Source organism: Rhipicephalus microplus, chromosome 9 (genome assembly GCF_043290135.1).
Source record: "Rhipicephalus microplus isolate Deutch F79 chromosome 9, USDA_Rmic, whole genome shotgun sequence".
NCBI classification, from domain to species: Eukaryota; Metazoa; Arthropoda; class Arachnida; order Ixodida; family Ixodidae; genus Rhipicephalus; species Rhipicephalus microplus.
In genome coordinates, this window is record NC_134708.1 from 77,265,799 (window position 1) to 77,287,415 (window position 21,617).

General features: G+C 48.1%; 1 protein-coding gene across 1 annotated transcript in view; it reads right to left on the reverse strand.

Moving 5' to 3' along the window:
* Window positions 1-21,617, reverse strand: part of LOC119163196 (heat shock 70 kDa protein 14) — a 53,186-nt gene that overhangs the window by 31,353 nt on the left and 216 nt on the right. Inside the window, exons 2-6 of the mRNA XM_037415145.2 lie at window positions 17,899-17,979; window positions 12,443-12,571; window positions 11,405-11,516; window positions 10,739-10,826; window positions 3,276-3,380 (exon numbers count right to left, since the gene is read on the reverse strand). Coding sequence (XP_037271042.2) covers window positions 3,276-3,380; window positions 10,739-10,826; window positions 11,405-11,516; window positions 12,443-12,571; window positions 17,899-17,979 — 515 coding nt within the window. The remainder of the gene's footprint in view (window positions 1-3,275; window positions 3,381-10,738; window positions 10,827-11,404; window positions 11,517-12,442; window positions 12,572-17,898; window positions 17,980-21,617) is intronic.

Genomic DNA, 21,617 nt, shown 5'->3' on the forward strand with positions numbered 1-21,617 from the left:
AAAAGTATCGGACCGTGCACGCATTTGGTCGCAGGAAACGCAAAGGTCGTGGGAGAAAGTCTACGAAGTCATCAGAGCCCTTGGTTGACTCCGACGAACGATGTGTCGACGCTCCGCGGCCGTTCAGCGATGGTGCGACCGAGCGCGTTGCCTCCGACGACGATGACGGTGAAGCGAACTCCGGACGACTACGAATCGACGCCAAGGTGGTGACAAACGCCGAAGTTGAAGAAAATCATGCCCGGGAGAAAGCGACGCTCGACCGGCTTTCATCGGCGCCAGCAACTGCACGGAAAATTGACTTTTTCACCGCGAGTTGTAGCGAGGCAACCGCACAGGACTCGGACCACGCTGCTCCTTATCTGCTTATGCATCTAGATATCCTAAACGCGAAAATGGGTGCCTTGTGTTGCAAAGCCTGCCACGGACCGGCTACGATCGTCAGAGGGGATCGGGACTACGGACTTGCCGTGAAAGTGCTAGTGCAGTGTGAAAGGTGCGGCGAGATCGCGAATGAATGGACTTCGCCCTGCGCGAACGGCACAAAAACGTGCAATACGTTTGAAGTAAATCTTCTCGCTTCGAGGGCGATGGTGGCTACCGGCAACGGCCAAACGAAAATTAACGATATTTTCGCAACAATGGGCATCTTACACTGGGGTATGCACCACAAGACGTTTCAGCGGCACTTGAAGAACACGCTGGCACCCGCTGCAACGCGAGCGGCTGAGTCCGCTATGAGCGAATGTGCGGAAAAGGTTTGAACAATTTATGATGACTTGTGCTTCGGCCACCGGGGCAATGTTGCCGTTAGCTACGACGGCACGTGGAAGACGCGAGGCCATTCTTTTCACGTCGGCGTGGGCACAGTTATCGAATTATTTAGTGGCTACGTGTTGGACTACGTCGTTCTTTCCAACTTTTGCCTAGGCTGCGAGGTGGGCCCAAAGCCTAGTAGTGAGGGCTATCAAGAATGGAAGGCTAACCACAAATGCCAAAAAAATACGAACAGCAAAGCGGGGCAAATGGAAGTGGAGGCGGCTCTAATTCTATTTCAGAGGTCGCTTGAACGCCATGGCCTGCGCTACACCAAGGTGTATGGTTACATTCACGTGCAGAAGGAAGACTGTATTAATCATGTACAGAAACGGATGGGCACCGCATTGAGAAACCTGGTGCAGAAACAAAAGTGCGATGGGAAAAGAGGCCTTGGTGGGAAAGGCAGGCTCACAGGTGAGCTGATCACCAGGCTGAGCACATATTATGGCCGGGCTCTGAAATCGCATGAAGGTGACGTGGGCGAGATGCAAAAAGCTGTGATGGCCACATACCGCCACGTCACCTTCACTGATGAATGCTCGGACCACAGTCTGTGCCCAGCTGGTGAAACTTCATGGTGTCGGCACAATGCCGCAAAAGCAAAGGGTGAGCCCGACCCCAGGCATGCCTACAATCTACTGAAAGACGTGGCAGAGGCATTACTACCGGTTTATACCCGGCTTTCGGAAAGAGCCCTGCTTCAGAGGTGCGAACGCGGCAAAACGCAGAACTCCAACGAGAGCCTACATTCGGTAATCTGGAGTTTGGCCCCCAAGAAGCACCATGCTTCCCTGTTCGCTGTTGAAGAAGCTGTTGCAGAAGCAGTGCTGCGCTTCAACACGGGCAATTTGAATTCTGCAACGGCAATCTTAGGTGAAATGGACATGAATGCGACAAGTACTGGTGCCAGGAGAGCGAGAGAAAAAGACCACCGTCGCAGCATTGTCTCCAACAAGAAAAGAACAGCCTCATTGGAACTCCGGAAGCTAGTGAAGAGGAGGCATGAGCACAGAATGCATTCAGACTATGCTTCTGGTGCGTTTTGAGGTTGTCTTGTTGCATCTTCTGCAATAAAAATGTGTGCCCACGTTTTTTCTCGATTTCTCAAAACGACAATTTTCATGTGCTTCCCATTATGCCGGAGCAATATCTCTTGTTCTATCTGGGTTATCATTACGATTTCTTTTTTGTTTCGAAGATAAATGCAGGGGATGTGTCGTAAAGTAACTTTTATTGTAATAATTTTTGGAGAAAATTCTCTAAATGGATCTTTTGTTTCAAGTGTAGATGGGGAAATTTTTCATGTCATATTCAACATCCCACAACTTTGCTTCGAAATAGCCCAGAACAATGATTTATACTTTATTGCACACTGTGAACATACCGAATTGGTTCTATAGGTTGCACATCAATATCCAAGTTACAGTTAATTAGCTAATTAGGCCTTAATTGAAAAAGTCGCAGTTCATTATATCTTTAAGACTAATTGTCACAGCAAAAAAAGAATTAGATTTTTGAAATCAGCAGTAAAATCTACATAAGCTCTCCAAATTTGACTGAGGTACTCGCAAAAATAAAAGAGTTTTTGGAAGGTGTAGCATCCCCCCTTAAGAGCCAAGCCAACACCTGGCCTGAGTACACACGTGAGGCTATCATTTTGATCTTTGTGGCGAGTGTTGAGGCGAGCCGATCGTCATTTTGAATCGCGCTTCAAGGGGTCTGTGAGTGGCGTAGCTCAATAGCACCAAACAGGCAGTGTCATTATAGTGCCGGTTATAAAAAAAAAGTTGACCTAGCCGCACAGTCGTCGTCTAAAGCTCAAGCGGGACGGCACTTTGGAGTGGACGAAGAAAATGTGTGCCGCTGGAGGGGCTGCAGCGAGGGACAACAAAGAATTCATCGACGAGGGGAGCAGCAACGACGACTTGGAATGAGCACAGCATCGGCAACTGCTTTGTATGATCTTCATGTTGAATAAATGTTTTCTTTCTGTGAATGCCGTCTTGGCTGTTTCATTCGGCCTACATTCGAGGTAAGTTTTTTTTTTCCGCTGGCTTCGGCCTTTTGAAGGTTGGCTTAAAATCGGGGTCGGCCTTGATTTGAGTAAATACGGTATACCTTTATAATGAATTTTCAAATATGGCAAACTTATTCTTGGATAAGATGCAATTTTATTTAACGAGACTTAAGTACAAATACAGTATTACAAGTTTATTTAATAGCTTGTCCCGATATTGTACAACTTTCCTTCATTTGCAGCTTTGAATACTCGAACAACTTCATGCATTTTACCGGTCTCATCCAGTCTACCCTCTCACTTACATTTAAATTACCATGAAACCACCAGGGTGCTAGCAACCTTGCTTTTCTCTCTGTGCTCTTGGAGGAGTCATGTTGAGCCCACTCACAAATTGGCAAACCTTTCCTTCCAAGCACAAAAAAAAAGAAAGGCTCACCAGACATCGAGAGATGGGGCTGTGCCCATGTGATAGGCAAGGGCTGCTGCAGTGGGTTCATTGACTAGCCGAAGGACTTGGAAGCCTGCCTTGGTGGCCGCAGCACTGCAACACAAACGCGTGCCCCACGTATAAACATTTCACAATGCTAACCCAACAGGCAAGCAGTGGAAAGTGACAGCACACGCAACAGCAATGTTATCGAAGCATGTAAACTACGAGGGTCTTTTTTTTATATCTTTTAAATCTCCACATTGCTTTACAAGAAATACCATAGAGCAGGACTCCGGGTCAAGTTTTACCACTTGGCTATTTTGACCTGCACTCAATGCTCCACCGAAAAGAAAATGCGAAAACAAACACACAGACGCAAAAAAAGTAGAAACAAAACAGCTAAACTTAGTGCTTGCACTTTGTTTCTTTTCTTTGATGGTTCATGTTTCTGCATACTTAATCACATATGCCGCCCTCACCATGGCTGGGAATCGAGCCAACCGTTTTTTGCATTGCAGCTGAGTTAAAGAGCTACGAAGGCGAGGTTCAGAAAGATGTAAGCAAGAAAAATTGATGGCAGGCATTATACAGTCGTGGCCAAAGGAGACGTGAATGGACACAGCAGCAACATGAAAGCGAACAAGGGAAATGCTCAAACGTGAACATACGGCCGGAGTTGGCATAGCAGGCTAGTCGCTTTTACATACACTACTAGTAGTAATGAGGAGTTGGGACGTTTAAGAAAGGACGGCATCTACTTTACTGAAATAAAAGACTTGTAGTGCCCCGCTAGATTTGGCTAAGTGGCCGCGCCAAGAAAGAAGCGAGCCACGAGGTATGACAGAAGAGCCTAGCTTCGGAACGTGGCTTGAAGCTGCAGCGGTGACTCCGCCTACGCCTGCATCCCGAATGAAGCCTTGACCTTATCACGGGCTCGTCGCGACCGTCTCGCCTCTCCTTCCTCGACATATGGTGAGCCGGAGAACGCGCCCTTCGACGAGCCATCAGCTGCCATGTTCCCGCGACTCTGTCCGCCAGTGCCGCCGTTCCAATCGACCTACCCCAAGGTATGGTTTATGCAGCTCGACGCAGTTCTTGCGGTGAATGGCGTCACGGACCAGCCGCTGATGTACGCCATTTTTCTCGACGCCCTCCCGGTAGAGCTGCCTCATTTCTCTGCCACTTCAAGCTCCAGACTGCAGCCTTATGATAACCTCTGTTCCGCAGTGCTGGCCTCCTACGGCCTCACATACCGCCTACTTCCGTTCACCTGTGACTTCAAGGTTTCTCTTGCGTCGCAGCGTGCGGTACCCTCCAGCTCGAAACTATCCAATGATCGGGACCTAACTTCCTTGACTACGTCTCCTACAACCTTTCGTTCGACCACTGGCGAAGCAAGTTCCGCGTACGACTGCCCGTCCGACGAGGTTCAAGACATTCGTGCTGCATGCGACCAGTCAGCCACGAGATCCGACGAGGTTCTTCAAGACGTTTCGACCGTCAACGAACAGGCGGTCACGAGCTGCATTTTTTCGAAGTCCTCGGCCGGTGGTCCCTCAGGCGCTTTTGCCACCCACACGTCTTCTCTGACCTCCACAGACCACGACTTCTCGGACATGTTAGGCTCCACGACGGCAACATCGCCGAATGCCCCGGTGTCTACCACGACTACGGACATAGTATCGCCCGCTACTCGCCCCTCGATCGCAGAGGCTTCAGCATCGACGATGTCTGAAGGCGCCCCCCCACCCACCTCGACGCTGTGCGTCCGCCAGCAGCGACCACCTTCACCCTCGCAGTCTCCCGCAGCCGAAGTTAATGTCACAAGCCGTCAACCACAGCCAAACTTCGGAGACGCTGCGACTATGACTGACGCAGCTGAGGACTACGTACCTGGTGCGCCCATGGCAGAGCAGACCACACATGCCACGCATGCTGTAGAGGTCATCGATCATGCAGACCTGCACGCCAACCCTCATGCGCGGACAACCGATGGTCGTTCAACACGTGCAGGTGTGCCGCCCGATCCTCCAGCGAAGCTCACGTCTTCCGAGCTTCACAACCATTCCTTAGAGCATTCGACGCCGGACGCAGTCCGCCACGCAGGCTCGTTGGTAGCAACAGCAACAATGTGCGGTCTAACTGCACATCTTCCGCCCTTGACAGTATGCCGACGAAATCATCACGTTCGGCATAATACAGAGCGGCCCTTTTTCAAGCTTCCTGCTAAACAGCCATGTGTTGCAGCCTTGGCCTTCAAGACGGCGAGCACCTACCAGGGTTGCCAACGCAAAGGCCAACCGTTTGCCGTGCACATGACTAACCAAAATGCACAACGTTTCTGCATTCGTCGATTCAGCCACCTACCCTGGCATACCGCCCGCAGTGCTATGCGGAGGTCGGTGTTCCATAGACAGAGAAGTCCACACAAGCACGACCGCCCCGCTGCTCCTTGTAGACAGCATGCTCGGCGCCCTGTGCGCTGTCCGAGACCCCGCTGCGGCTGTGAAACTTCAGTGCTGGTCATCATGGGTGTGCTTCGGTCCTTCACACTATTTCGCCCACATCGTCGGTGCGTGCGCTTCAGCGCCTGTCTACGGTTCCAGCTGTTGGCACGTTTATCAGCCGCGTCCACTTGAACCAGCGTTGCGCTTTCGAATGGTCCCGCCACGTCGTTGTAGGATACACGTGTCTATTAATGCAGCGACCCGACGCTTTTATCTTCGTCCACTGCGTTTCTCCCAGTGTTGCCCGCCGGAGATCCACTGCTTCTTGATGGCCCATACACATTGACAACCTGGACTTCCTAAATGGACACTTTACGGATTGTCGGTCATGTATATAGCATCTGTCCCTCCCTTTCTTTTGTACATTGGTTTTCAATCGTGCAAAGTGCTAGGGGGGGAGCCTATGTAGCGTCTCGCTAGATTTGCCAAAGTGGCCGCGCCGAAAAAGAAGCGAGCCGCGTGGCTCGTGTGGTGCGAGCCACGAGGTATGACAGAACGGCCTAGCTTCGGAACCTGGCATGACGCTGCAGCAGTGACTCCGCCCACGCCTGCGTCCCGAATGAAGCCTTGACCTCGGCACGGGCTCATCGCGACCGTCTCCTTCCTCGACATATCCTGTAGTGCCTCAGAATGCAGCGCTCGTCAAGGAAGAAAATGACACTGGGCGCGTGGCGGGTGCAGCGCGACAATAAAAAATCAGTTCGAAAACTGAGCGCTGTCAGGGCTGAATCTTCCTCGTGTTAACTCCGACAGTTAATAGTGACCCGATAAAGAACACACAGCCCCGATCATCCCGCACGGATCCCGCCGGCTCTGCCACCAATCCTACTGGTCCTGACGCCCAAGAAGACGCCAGACCTAGCGGTGCTGCAGTCGCTGCGATTCAACATGTCAACCTGCCACCATTTTGGCCCAACAGCCCCAGCAGATGGTTTCTGCAAGTCAAGGCGCACTTCCGTCTACGGCAAATCACCAGCCAACAGACCAGGTACTGGCATCTGGTGTCTTGCTTACCTCCAGACGTAGCCGACGACTTAGCTGATATTTTAGCGTCGCCGCACTCAAGCCATCCCTACGACACGTTGAAGGCAGCTATCATTTCCGGCAAGACTGAGTCCGAACACAGCAGACTCCAAGAGCTCATTATGGCTACAAAGCTTAGTGACTGTCGCCCATCACAGCTCCTGCGACGCATGCGTCAGCTCCTTAGCGGCCCCTCCGACCCCCAAGAGGAGAAGCGGTTACGCGTGTTGTTCCTCCAGCGCTTACCGCACAGCATGGTCCCGGTCCTCGTAGCTGTAGGAGATGTCCCAGTAGCCATAGTCGCTGAAATGGCTGACTGAGTGGGGGACTACTCGCGGGCACATAGCCTCAACGTCGTTACCACACCGGCACCAACCACCGCTTCAGACCCGACACTCGCGAGCATCGAGAACTGTTTGGACGCCCTTGTCAGGCACCTCGATGACTTTGTACCTGCGCATCGTCAACCGTCATCCAGGTTCCCAATACACAGTCGCTCCTTGACGCCCCCACGTTCTCCGGAACTTCGGCCAACCAACGCGCCGCGGGACGTCTCATCTTCAATCGTGTGCTGGTACCACCGTCGATTCGATGCCTCTGCTCACAAGTGCACTCGCCCGTGCTCCTGGTCGGGAAATGCGACAACCGGCCACTGATGGCGGCAAGGGGTACTAGTCAAAAATCATGCCGCCTTTTCTATGTTTCTGATAAAATCACTGACGCTTGCTTCCTAGTCAACGCAGGAGCCCAGGTTAGCGTCATCCTGGCCACGTGTGCAGATCACCGTCGCAACTAACGGACTTGCCCACTCCAAGCAATCAACAATTCCGCCATTCCCACATACGGACAACGCTCTATTACACTTAACCTTGAACTACGTCGTACGTTCCGCTGGATTTTCATCCTTGCTGACGTCTCGTAAGCTGTTCTTAGAGCTGACTTCCTCAGTTTTTTCATCCTTGCTGTAGACATGCATGCTCATCGCCACATTGATCTCAACACTCACCTCTTCATCAACGGTGTACTCTGTACTTCCTCGCCAACGGGACTGCGAGCTCTCACACCTGCTTCGTCGTATGCAAAAATACTTGCCAACTTTCCCAGCATCACGAAGCCGCGCACCAGAGAGTCACCGGAGAAGCATTCCATCACTCACCACATTGTGACCACTGGACTTCCCGTTTTTACACGACCCCGTCGACTATCTGGAGAACGCCTCGCCATCGCCCGCCGTGAATTTAAGCACATGCTTGAACTTGGCATTGTGTGGCCTTCCTCCAGCAACTGGCATCGTCACTCCACATGGTACCGAAGAAAGATCCTGACGACTGGAGATCATGTGGGGATTGCCGTGCTTTCAATGCCCGCACCTTGCCAGACCGGTATCCACTTCCTCGCATACAGGATTTCACGTCAAATTTGACAGGGTGCACAATCTTCTCTAAGAGTGACTTAGTCGAACTATGACCACAAGCCCCTGACGTTTGCTTTCCATCGCAATCACAGCAATTATACTGCACGGGAGGTCCGTCAACTATGCTTTATTTCCGAGTTCACTGTGGATCTCAGACACATACAAGGGCAGGAAAATGCTGCTGCTGATGCACTATCCCGCATCGATGCCTTGTCGATCCAGCCACTACTAGACATTGAAGAGCTAGCAGCTTACCATCAGATTTCTGTAGAACCCGCCGACATTCTGAAGACGGATATCACCGCCCCATTTGGTCGGTTTGAATACGTGAGGATGTCTTTTGGATTGCGCAACTCTGCACAGACCTTTAAGCGCACTATCAGCGAGGTCACGCGAGGTCTCGATTTCGTATTTGCCTACCTTGATGACCTCCTTGTAGCAAGCTCATCCAGCCCTGAGCATGAAGCCCATCTGCGCACCCTGTTCCACCGCCTGGATGATTATGGCCTCGTAATTAATCCCAATAAGTGCCTCTTCGGCGTCGCTACAATAGAGTTTCTAGGCCCCTTTGTCGCTCCAAAGGGTATCCCACTACCCGCCAGCAAAGTGAAAGCTATTCAAGACTTTCCACCCCCGACTTCACTAAGGAAACTCCGAGAATTTCTGGGCCTGCTAAACTTCCATCGCTGCTTTCTTCCAAAGTGTGCCACATTTCTAAAGCCCTTGACCGACCTATTGGCTAAAAAGAAAGACCCGGCTGCGCCACTGGAGTGGACCGAGGACGCTGCATCTGTGTTTGACACTGCCAAGAAGGCTCTGGCAGATGCCACCATGTTCATACATCCCGTCTCTGATGCCCCAATTCATCTCATCACCGATGCATCAAGCGTCGCAGTTGGCGCTGTTCTCGAGCAGCATGTATGCGGTTGGCAGCCCCTTTGTTTTTTCTCGCAAAAACTGAAGCCAACGAAAGCGAAATACAGCACATTTGCCCGAGAACTCCTCGCGGTATACTTCGCCATCAAACATTTTCGTCATTTATTGGAGGGCCGGGACTTTTACATCGTTACAGACCACAAGCCCCTGACGTTTGCCTTCCATTGCAATTACAGCAATTATACTGCACGGGAGGTCTGTCAACTATGCTTTATTTCCGAGTTCACTGTGGATCTCAGACACGTACAAGGGCAGGAAAATGCTGCTGCTGATGCACTATCCCGCATCGATGCCTTGTCGATCCAGCCACCACTAGACATGGAAGAGCTAGCAGCTGCCCAAAGCAACGATTCTGAGCTGCATCGTCTTCAATCTTCATCCATGTCTCTATCGTTCACCGAGTGCCCGCTTGCATTTTCTACCTCAATAATAACGTGCGAAATGTCTACTGGTGCCCCTCTGCCCTTCGTGCCTTCAGCTTTTTGTCGTGCAATTTTTGATCAATTGCACAACATGAGCCATCCTGGTATTCGTGCGACCCAGAAGCTAGTCACATCTCGTTTCCTTTGACTAAGCATCAATGCTGATGTCCGACGCATGGTGCGAACCTGCCTTGAGTGCCAGCGGGTTAAAGTTCACCGTCACACAGTCACGGCAACATCCCCCTTTCGGCCTCCAGACGCAAGGTTTTCCCACGTCCATCTCGACATCGTCGGCCCTCTTCCGTCATCGCAAGGAACCTGTTACCTGCTGACATGTGTGGATCCGAAGCTAGGCCGTTCTGTCATACCTCGTGGCTCGCACCACACGGGCCACGCGGCTCGCTTCTTTTTCGGCGCGGCCACTAGCCAAATCTACCGTGGCACTATAGACCTACGCTTGCCATATCGCGAGTGCACGCTTGATAAGCCACAACGAATGAACAAGAAGGGACAGCGAGAAAAATAAAAGCAATCATACACACAAGGTAATCTGGTTCAAAAGAGACAGCCCCTTGCTGGGTTCATGAATTGTTTTAAGAGCACAAGATGAGCCTAGAAACAAAAGAGGCATGACCATGGTGCCTGGGAAAGGCGGACAGATGAGATTAAGAAGTCAGCAGGTACAATGGTTTGATGGGCAGATCATGAGAGAAAAGCTTTTGCCTTGCTGTGGGTCTAGTAAGGTGGACGGTGACGATAATTTATCATTACTAACAAACAGATCCAAGAGAAAGTAAAGGCATGACCTCTTCATTTCAGTGCGGATTTTTTATCGTCCCCTCAGCATAGAGGTGGAAAATCTTGGACACGGGGTATGGCTCTTACTAATGTTTTGACAGCTGGTGAATGAATGAAAAAACTTTATTTCTGAAAAAACATTATTTCTGAAAAAAACTTTATTCCTTTGACAGCTGGTCTTGTATTTTTTTTCAAGGCAGCAATTACAGGGAGAACATTGGCTCCAGCAACACTTCTTTGTTTGAGAATATTTTATCAGTTCCCTTGACCTTCTGTCTTGTTGGGATATCAGCCTAGAAAAGCTCCGTAAACCAACCACCTACAGCCACGACCCAGTGACAAAGGATGCGAATGTAACACAATACTCACGCCACAAGTTGCCTCTGCTGCTCGTCAAACTCTGGAGGCACTGTCACCACAGCAGGGTGCTCGTCACTTCCTTGGCTTTCGGCGACCTCTGAAAGTAAGTAAAAGTGATATCAGTGGTCCTCATGCAAATTAGACAAACCGCTCAAAAGACGTGTTCAACATCTGCAATGCCAACTTCAGATTCACACTTTCATTACAATGTTTCTAAAAGAATGGCATCATCTACAGGCGTTAGTGTAACATGTCATAAATTAGGAATGATGCTGATTACACAAAGTTTAGCCCGTCAAGAACACCTCGGCATACAATCAATGCACAATGCTAAGTATCCAAACTTCCACGCTTATCAAGTGTGCACCTTTTATATATGAAAGTCTTGTGGTAGAACTTATATTCAAGGGAAGCATGCCAGTACCATTTTAGTTGTTTCTCTCCCATGGCAAGGTAAGAAAAGCGCAGCCATACAAAGCCTGACAGCAATTCAGGCTTTTAAAATCTAATGTCAATGGTTACCCCAAGTTGGAATTAAAATCTGTTCAACATACACGTCTAGTTGCAGAACGCTCAGATTTTTAATCTCAGAAGGCTATGTTGGCTCCCTGCTCTTTTAATCCTTAAATGAATTATTTATCCCCCCTTCCCCCCAGAAATGTTGTAGCCACTCACCAAACATTTTGCGGAAGAGGTGGACCAGAACGTCACTGCACGAGTGACGGGTGCTGCGACCGTTGTCTGCAGAGGCCACCTCGTAGTGGACCCTGTCTCCCTCGGTCACTATCTGCAAAAGTGGCAACGATCAGGAGACGATGAGGGCTTCACTGATTAAAAACTTTAAGAAGAGAAGCATATCAACCGCAATACAAAACGAAGCCATCTGCACCAAAAAAAACATCATGCGATCATATCGAAATAGACCATTCCTCTACATCTGTGAAAACATGATCAATCAGTGCTTCACAATCAAAAAATAAAATATCGGAAGCCTCGCAAGTTGTAGGCAGCATGTGGTCAGAACTTTACATGCTGTCAAACAAAGAATAATAAGGTGTTATTAACTTGTAATATGAATGGCGATTAGAGCATGGGAGACGCCCGCTACGCGCTAAGCGCATCCTGCAGGACTGAAATAAAGTTTATTCATTCCATTCCATTCCATTCCATAAGAGCGATTTCTATGGTGCTATCATTTCGAATTTCACTGACTGATTGATTGATCAGTCAGTGAAGCTGGCTAACTGATGTGTCCTGGCGTCTAATGGTTACAATGCATCAATTCTAGGCATAGCCAGTACATATGAAATAAGGCGTAAGCACTAGTGAGCAAAAATAATGCGTGAATTGACATTGACTAAAGTCCACCAGTTGTGGTTGTAATACTGTACATGCTGTAGTTATCCTGAGAAAAGCACCAGCAATCAAAAACAAAAATACTGAAATATTGTGAACATAGAACACAATGCCAGTTAAAGGTTAAAGGATACAGCCCCTTTACAGTGCAGTGGTCGCCATCTACAGTGCAAACCAGCGGGGTTAAACCATTTCCAATGCAAGCTGCTTTATTTGTGACACGCATTATTCGATACCTGGCTAATTCTACACACTCCCAACTGCACCACTTACGCGTCTTCCACTGAAGCATGAAATAAAGCGCGGTTACATAAACATGCTTGTCCTAAAAAACTAATTGTGTAGACAGGAACCGACCTTGCATGGGCTGTCACTGGCAATCTTCTGCACCTCCTCGGGTGAGGTGGCAGCTATCAGGCACTTCAGGTTGCAGATGGTGCCACTCGGGTTGCGAGCCATCTCACTTTTGGCGGCGAGCCCCACCGACTGAAACAGAAAAGGCCCCACACAAAGGGGTGACAATGAAACGCTGGAACAAGGGATGCGCGCATAGTAAACTTGAGGTTTGGAGCAAACGTCGGATAATTTCGAACCAAACAGTTTGAGTAGCATATGTCATATAATACTACTTAAAAAAAAAAAGAGCATTTTGTTCATGACCCAACTATAGTCACTGACAAGCTAAGTCCATTGGTATTATGCGTGCCCAACTACAACTGCAGCCGCTCTTTACGATGACATAACAGTCAGGACGAACCAATGACAAAATCAGCATGGCGCCGTTCGCGACAAGGGGTGATGTGCCGCTGTACTGAGACCGGCACGCATCAATTTTGGTTTTTCTGTGGCATTTTCTTCGTCAAGAAGAAACTATTGCCAACTGTTATCTACTCGCACTCACCATCATCCTCACCAGTCGTCATTCCATGTAGACGTTTCTGGTTTTGATCATTTGAAGTGCACCAAAGCGGCAGTGCTTTATAGCGTTCCGTCCTTCTGGCAGTGCGAAGCGGCAGCGCGGCGTCTATTTTCTGCGTCGCTCAGATGCACCAACCATGTCACCTGAGGGTGACCATTCTTGACAATTGTAGTCACGGTCATTCATGTGCAGTAGGCTGAAGGTGAAGTCTAAATGTGTGCATCTGTTATTTATTGCCGGCAAAAGCCACGGCATCAGCGTTGCCACGTAAGCATGTGTGAGTGCGTTAATTGGTTGTCGCAGCATGGGAATCTTGGTGATCTCTTGCGATATACGCTGTGCTGTGCACCTGTATGAATGATGTGAGTGCAGACGAGGCGTGGGGAGAAAAAAAGAGTCCCACAGGACAGGAAAGCAAGCAAAATTCGGCGGAGCCGCCGTTTTTTAGAAGACGACGCAGCGACCCCCCCCCCCCCCCCCCCAGCTGCCATTGCGCTTGCACACTAGTTGAGCATTGGCCGCACGGTGCAGTGTTTAAGGCAGAAGTGTACACCTCAGAACATTGCTTCTTCGTGGACTGCGAGATGAGAGTGGTAGGGGGTGTGATTTAAACAACAGATATATTGCTAAGCTGAACTCTTTGCCCTCGCAAGTTTTTTTTTTATTGAGCTTCGGGTTTCTTTATCTCAATGTCAATGAAGTACTGCAATATAATGGTTGTATGCAGAAAAATTATTGCCATTGTTTGGGAACTACTTTTTTTGTAGTGTATAGGCATGGTAAGTAAGGACAATGCGGCCTTGTGGGTGGAACTTACCTTCATTTTTTGGTTGTTACGCGCTATAGAACAATATCTTTAATTGAAACTAGACACCCGCCTATGTCACTTTTTTATCAAGAGACTGTACAGTAAAAACGAAGACAAAGCATAGTAAGGAGCACCACACTACATGAGGCGTTTTGATTGGTACGTTGCTTGTTCTATGCTTTGTCTCCATTTCTATCACGCCCTTTCCCGATCGAAGATGTCCAACCAGCTAGTCTACAAGTTTTCCTTATCACTATTTTGGTTTGAAGAGAAGTGGTAACAAGTTTGACTAATGTCAGAATTTGAATAGTAGTAGGGCTGCGCTTATAAGTGATAAAACATCTTCATTTTCAATTTTGCTATACTCGCCTACATAAACCCTCATAACATGCCTTTAAGTTTAAAAAGAGCAGTTAATCAAGGTGCAGACAATATGTACAATTTAAACTCAAAGTCAGGCTTAATTTCGCCTCGATATGTGGTTTCACGGCATAACAGCTCCACACTGCAGAGAAACTATCTTTTCAGGAGGGGGGGGGGGGGGGTTCACAAGGGGTCAAATATATGTCTATTAATTCGTTTATACTTCAAAATTCTGAATAATTTAGACACAGATAGAAGCGAGTTCCAAAATTCAAAGCGTTCAAATATTCTACCATGCCTCGCTGAAACATATCCAGGCATGCTGGCTGGTCTGCCAGCACTGCCAATGCATCAAACCCCCATGTGGAACGCACCGGTCATACCTACATGGGATAGACCGGAGACTGTGTGAATGAGATCGAAAGAGTGTTATACACAACAACTCTCAGTTGTGCATTACACTGTGCTTCAACAATGTTGACTCTACGCTTGTGTTTTTTTTTTGGTTTGCCGAATCTCATGTCAGAAGATTTAGTTCGGGCTTGAGAAATTTGCGAGCCCCTCAGTCACTGACTTATCCAGATGTCTGATTATTCCAGCACCTTTAAGGTATTGGTCCTATAACTTATTGCAAAAGGATAGAGAAGCATCGAACACATCACAGCAAAAATTTCATAAACTGAAGCGCCACCTAGGCGAGTGTGTGCTAATCTGACTATCAAGCATAAAATAAATGCAGCAGTTTTGATTTAGATGTGTGGTCAAAGCTATTGGTCCGCCCATCCACACATGCTACTCATAGATAAACTCGATTCCCATTAGCTCGGGCTGCTGGAGATGATACCAGTAGCATACCTGGGCCAGATGTTATGTGCTATCCTTCATTGATTCAATAAAATGTTTCAACAATCCTATAATGCAGGACATATTTGAATTCAAGTTACATATGTATTGTAATCTCATTTTCCTGGTATACACTAGAAATGGCTTGCAAAGCTAAAAGCTGCCATAAACAGCTTGAATGGACCCAGGACATGTTGTACACGATAGCGCAGTAACAGTAAGCCTGTTAATGTGCACTCAAACCTCATTATAACAAAGTTGCACGACACACAAAAAATTAATTTTATTATATTCAAAAATTTGTTGTAAAGGTATATTTCTAACATTGTATCTATTGGTAGAGTGTTCTCTATTTACTTCAATATAACCAATACTTCATTATATCTGGGTTCATTATATCGAGGTTTGAGTGTAACAAGCTGAAGTTAACTCTGACACCTTCATGTACAGTCAAACTCCGCTTCAGCAAAGGTTTTTTCCATTCCCCGCCCGCATTCTATAGGCTCTAACGTAAGAACTTCCTCCACAACGAACCACTTTCACATTGTTCTCCCAGTTCAACAAAATTTTTCCGAGACACGAGTTACTCGCTGAGTAGCAATGAAAGCTGGGCAAGTTGGTAACGATCCATTGTTGGCCGTGGGCACCGTTTACCTCTTACGAGTTACTCGACCCGCCACAAATCGAACCACGCTAACTAGTAAATTGAAGTGACAACACCTTTTGTCCTTATTAACGGCACGAAAAAAAAAAAAAAAGGTACACACGACAGCGGCTGTCTGCATTATTTTCTTTTTTGTTCATGCTGCCTCCAGTGGCGAATGCTTATTAACTGGCCTGCATTCTGAGCATACATTTAGCATTTCCTTGGTAATCGGACAACTAAAATGATCGTAAACGCGTCAAGGTTGACCTAAGACTACGTAACCCGCCAAATGCTGCAAGACAATGACACTACGGGGGACACCATCGTTTGAGATCGATAATGATGCTCGGCAGGATTTCGTGAAGCATAGAGTTATGTCGTGAAAGTTTGCGAGCTTGGCCAGCCGAATCCACACGTTGGATATTGGCTGCTAGCTTGTCCCCCCCCCCCCCCCCCTTTTTTTACGTGTTTTGTGGCGTTAGCAGTACTAGTCCTCAAGTGTCCCCACCTCATTCCTTGTCTCATTAGCTCAGTATATCAGTAGTCCAGCACCTTGTTAGCTCTGACCTACGTATCTTTTTTTCCCCGATTGAGGCAGCGGTGGCTTATGACGGCGCCCCAGAGTAAGAAACCGAGCACATCTGCCCAACAAAAACGACGACCCAGCCACACCATGAGGAACTTGACAAGGCAGTGTATGCTTTGTTTTCCAAAACAAGGACTAAGAAGATTCCGGTCAGTGGTAGCCTAGTTCAGTAGAAAGCACTGAACTACGCCTGCATTTTATGCATTAACGAGAACTTCAAGGCAAGTGCCGTGTGGCTCAATCGATTTAAGGAGTGCCATGAGATCATCGAGAAGGTGCTGTGTGGAAAGTCCGCTTCTGCAGACTGCGACAGTGCAGCATTGTGCATCGCGTCGAACGCTACTGGCATCGTCGGGAAGTACGCCGTGTCCGACTAGAATGCGGACGAGGCCAGGCTCTTCTGTTAAATGCTACCAGAAAAGTCGCTTGACTTCAAAGGCAAACAGTGCCACAGAGGCAAGCAGAGCGAAAGGCGAGTCACAGTGTTGCTCTGTGCAAATAAGGACGGGTTAGACAAACGGCTCCTTCTCGTTATCAGCAAGAGCACCAAACCACGGTGCTTCAGGGGCACGAAAAACCTGCCTGTCAAGTACATTGCTAATGAGGGCCATTTCCCCACCGACTAGATCGTTGCATTCGACCACGACATCAAAAAGCAAGACTGCAGTGTTTTCTTGCTGCTAGATTGCTCAGCACATTGCCTGGACAACAACAGGAACGTTGCAGTGAAACTTTTTCGCCAAACTGCACGTTGCTGATTCAGCCTTTACATCAAGGCGTCATCAACAGCTTAAAGCACGCTTACTAATCAAGGCTTCTTCAGCGAATTCTGATGGCTGCGACACCAAAGTCGACTTGTTCATGGCTGTGCAAATGTTGGCTGTCGCATGGACGTCGACACAGCGTGATGTCATTAAGAGCTGTTTTGAGCATGCAGGGTTTTGGCCTGAAGAGGTGAACTTACCCTGCCCAAGTGACGACGTAAGAAGTGCCGATGACGTTGGACAGGGGCAAGACGTAAAAACTGCCACAGCATGGTCAGCTCTCGAGGATGCTGACATTGCATTCAAGAGCATTGCTCTTAGCGAGTATGTTAATTCTAATGCGGACGTGATCGCGTACAAGGAGCTGAGTGATGCCGAAATCCTCAGGAGTGCTCACGTGGCTATCGCTTCTGCCATTTCATAGGACGACGATGAAGCCGCACATGGTGTTCTGGCAGTGCCGACACCAGTGACCGCGCCGCAGGTCATGGACTCCTTGAACATTCTGCGTCCCTTCCTTGGCGCCCCATGTCGACGATGTCACCATGCAGCTCCTCACAGAATATGAGCAGTGCATTCTGCTGTTGCTCGTGCGCAAGCAGTTGAAATTAAGTGATTTTTTAATGTTTTGGAAATAAACTGTTCCCTTAAGTGTCATACATATAGGTTTCACTTCATTTACCACTTTTTTTCATGATTAAAAAATGCCCACTGCAACGCAATTTTTCGCGATCCACAAGAATTTCGTTGTAGCGGAGTTTAAGTGTATGAGTATTTCATACAACACACTCCTAAAGCCACTGTCCTTTTCAGAACTGCATCGATGTTTGTGCAAAAAGTAAGAGTTGCCACACCATGCAAAAAAAAAAAAAATTCTGACCCACCTTCTCTCCATTTGAGAATGCAATGACAGCAGGGGTGACACGATCACCAGAGTCATTGGTGACAGCTTCAGTCTTCCCATCCTGCAAAAGAAAGATAGACAGTTTACATGTCAAGTTCATGTAGACACACAATAGCTCAATGATTCTCGAATGGGGTCTAGGTCGGTGGAGAGCGATTTAAATTAAATCCATGTGACTACACTGCTTTGTATTTACCCACCCTTCCCCACCTTCTCTCAGTGCATGGGGTTCCTCGCCTATTTCACTATAAATTCATGGCTGAGAAAGACTGCCCTAGACAATTCATCTAGAATTACTTAGAAGTTTACATTTCACTTCGGCTGATAGCTATGACCGACAGTTCATGCTGTTGGAGCTACTTAGTCACAGATAAAAGGCTGATAGGTGTCAATGTTTTCTGACTTTTGCACACACCTGATAGTGGGCGTGGCGCAAGCCCAACCATGTATTGAGCATAGCATGGGCTAAGCCTTAATCACTAAGGCTGAAAATGAATACTGAGGTCATGCAGAGGAGTTGCGCCGATTGTCGCCAATGGGGGTCGGCGCATCACTCTTGCCAAGCAAGAATAGGAGTTTTGTTTATCACTTCAGTATCAAAAATATTCATTTTTACAAGCTTTCTGTGACGTGATAACTAAGATTGTTGATTTGGAAATGCCTCACACATGTCCTCTATATTTACATTGCATAACTTACTACTTGTTGTTTCTGATGAATAAGATGCAGAAAGAGAAGTCATCTAAAGCACTGCACAAGCCTTTTAATCTTGAAAGCGCACAAGCGAGTTAGAATGTTTGCCGTAGTGGAAGGCTCAAAATGAAACTCGACCAGCTGGTCTTTCAACATGCACTGATACAATGATGATAATAGGCACCCGGCAATGCAGTTTGCTTGTACACATTGCGCCACCTAGCAGCAGCAATTAGAACCCACAGGGTGCCCTTTCGCGGCATTTCACTGCTGTGCGCATTGAAAACAGGCGGAACAACATAGCAGCGCGCCGTTTTTCAATAGATTTACCGCAGCCTGTTGACAACTCTGTTGTCAGAGGTGAAAAAAAAAAAGAACAAAGGCAGATACCACAACAAAGAAGGGAAAGTCGGCTTCATAATGAATCACTTCCCATTGAGACCGTGGGAAGCAACTCGGCGGCAGAAGTGGATCGTCACTGTTTGGCGCGTCGTGCGAGTGTTGCACTTGCGGATTTTTTTTAACGACATCAGAGCAAAAACAATAACGGGGAAGCATTCGTGTAATGCACGACAACATTACAACTGCTCACAAGCGTGTGTTAAAACACACACAGCGGTTGTCACTCGTGAAACCTAACATTGTAAGAGCTTGGACACACCACGCATTAATTTGTCAACGTGCCTTGCCGCTCCTTTGTGCACCAGGACGATGGCTAGACTGCTGAAACGGGCTCATTAATGCCGAGGCTTTCTCGCGCTTAGTACAACAGAAATAAGGCTTGATTGCACCGAGTAACACGTGGAGTATTCGCAAATTACCACTTCTCTCGCGCACACCTTTTGTTTTCCTGTTATTGTTAGCTGATTGCTTCATCACTTGTTGTGTATTCGGATATTTGCCTTTCGCTTGCGCACACGTTTTGCTTTTGCGATATTGAGTGTCAGCTGATTGCTCTCGAATCAATGTTTCAGCTTCGATGACCTCTCATCTTGGATGCCTAACAAGAATACCAGGATATGCTCGAGACATTTCGACAACAGCGAAACAGCACCATCCAGAATCATCCCGGTAACCTTCCGACAGTATTTCTTCCTGTATACAAGAGGTGGTCGACAGCTCCTGCTCAACAGCTTTCGAGTAATAAATGTACAAGTGACAGCTGATAGAGAAACATATACGGTCGTATTTGTGTGCTTAAATGGAATTCAACGTCGTAAGCATGCTTGCTTTGCTGTGACAAGCACTTCGCTGCGATGTCGGTGTTCACTTCTTTAACACTATACACACGGTTGTTGTGATACAGTGCGCGTCCCTTTTTAGGCGTTGGTGGTCGACAACGGGCATGGATGTTTTCAATCGTCTTAAAAACCGCAATCCAAGACCATCGACGTGCCTCAAACAGTACAATAAACTTACGCCATGAGCGGTAGAAATGGCTCCTTGACCGCCTCGACGCTTCGCGGAATCGTCACCGTGGCGCTGATGGCTTGGCCGATCGCTGCCCGCCTAACCATTGTCGGTTGCCCATACCTGGAGTTTTACATTCGAAAACTATGATATGATCCCAAGAGATGCCTTGGTACAGCGTTCGAGAAATTTTGACCATGCGACGTTGTTTAACGTGCACTGACATCACACAGTACATGGCGCTCCGTCACTTCCCCTTTGTCGAAATGTGACAGCCATGGCCGGGATCGAATCTGTGGCTTTCGGGTCAGACGATGAGCACTATGTTTATGGGGGATTGCATCGGAGAAACTATATCTCAATCTCTGCATCAATAACACCAATGTTTGCAGGCACCTTTTGTAGTGCACCTGTTCGAGCATCGAGTTTAGATAGTTCGCACAATGTCAACTTTTCCTAACGCTGTTATACTTGTGTGCTAGTTCTTTCTCAGTTCTCCTGAACGAGAACGTGACAGAGAGAGAGATGGAGATTACTCAGGTGTGATTAAATGCGTGATACTTCACCATGCTCCCATGTGACCTCAACAATACTTTTTTTTTGTTCTGTCAAAGAGCATTATTCACGGCCTTTGACGCAACGCTGTAAATGTGTCTGATACTTCCTTTTATGCAAGAACCAGTGCGAACAATATAATGCAATGTAAACATCGATGCGTAATGCAAACTATGAACACGGTAATGGCACTGATATCACAACTTGTCCTAAGCTGGCGCTCGTACCATTAAAAACGAACATTTAAGTAATTCATATGAGAATGACCAGCGGTCGTTTATGAACAGCACACCAATTCGGCATCGCCTTATGAATAAGAAAACAGCGAGATAAGCAGCGCTACATGTTTGTCAAAGCGTGCATTTAGGGTAAACTCCAAACTTTTGCGAAAGCTCTAAACTCGTCCGCGCGTCCATTAGGTCCCGAACAATGGGCCTCGCTTGCGAGATAAACCGCGTTTCCAGGTGCGTCTATCAGTCCGACGCCGCGAGTATGACCGATTACGAGCAACCCACACGTTAATAGCGGGCGTGAAACATGCGCGACAGCACGACAGACCAATCGCAACGTAAGGGTCGGAGGGACAACTCCACCTTAACACCTTACAGACGACGCACCCGGCGCCGAGAAAACGTTAATCGATTCGAACTGTTTCGATACCACAATGCAAACGTGATCGCGCGCTTTCGGGAGATGCTAAGCGCGATATCCGTGACACAGTGTGCACAAAGCTGCTGCAATATCCACCGTATAAGTAGCCGCGTGAAGTCGCAGCGACAGCGCAGTCGGATTTCAGTGCGCAGTGAAATCACGCGTGCACGGTTGTGCACTGTCGCCGCGATAATGCGAGAGCAAGGCGATACGTGACGGCGCTGCGACAATCACGAAGCTCCTTCGAGTGCGCAACTACCGATCTCGCGATGCGATAGCGCTCGCACTTTATTCGGGAAAAGCCGGCAGTTGGCGACCCCGTGTTGAAGTGACAGCAGCGGGCGAAACACACGCGGCGGCGAAACGCAACGTGCTCGACACTGGCAGGGG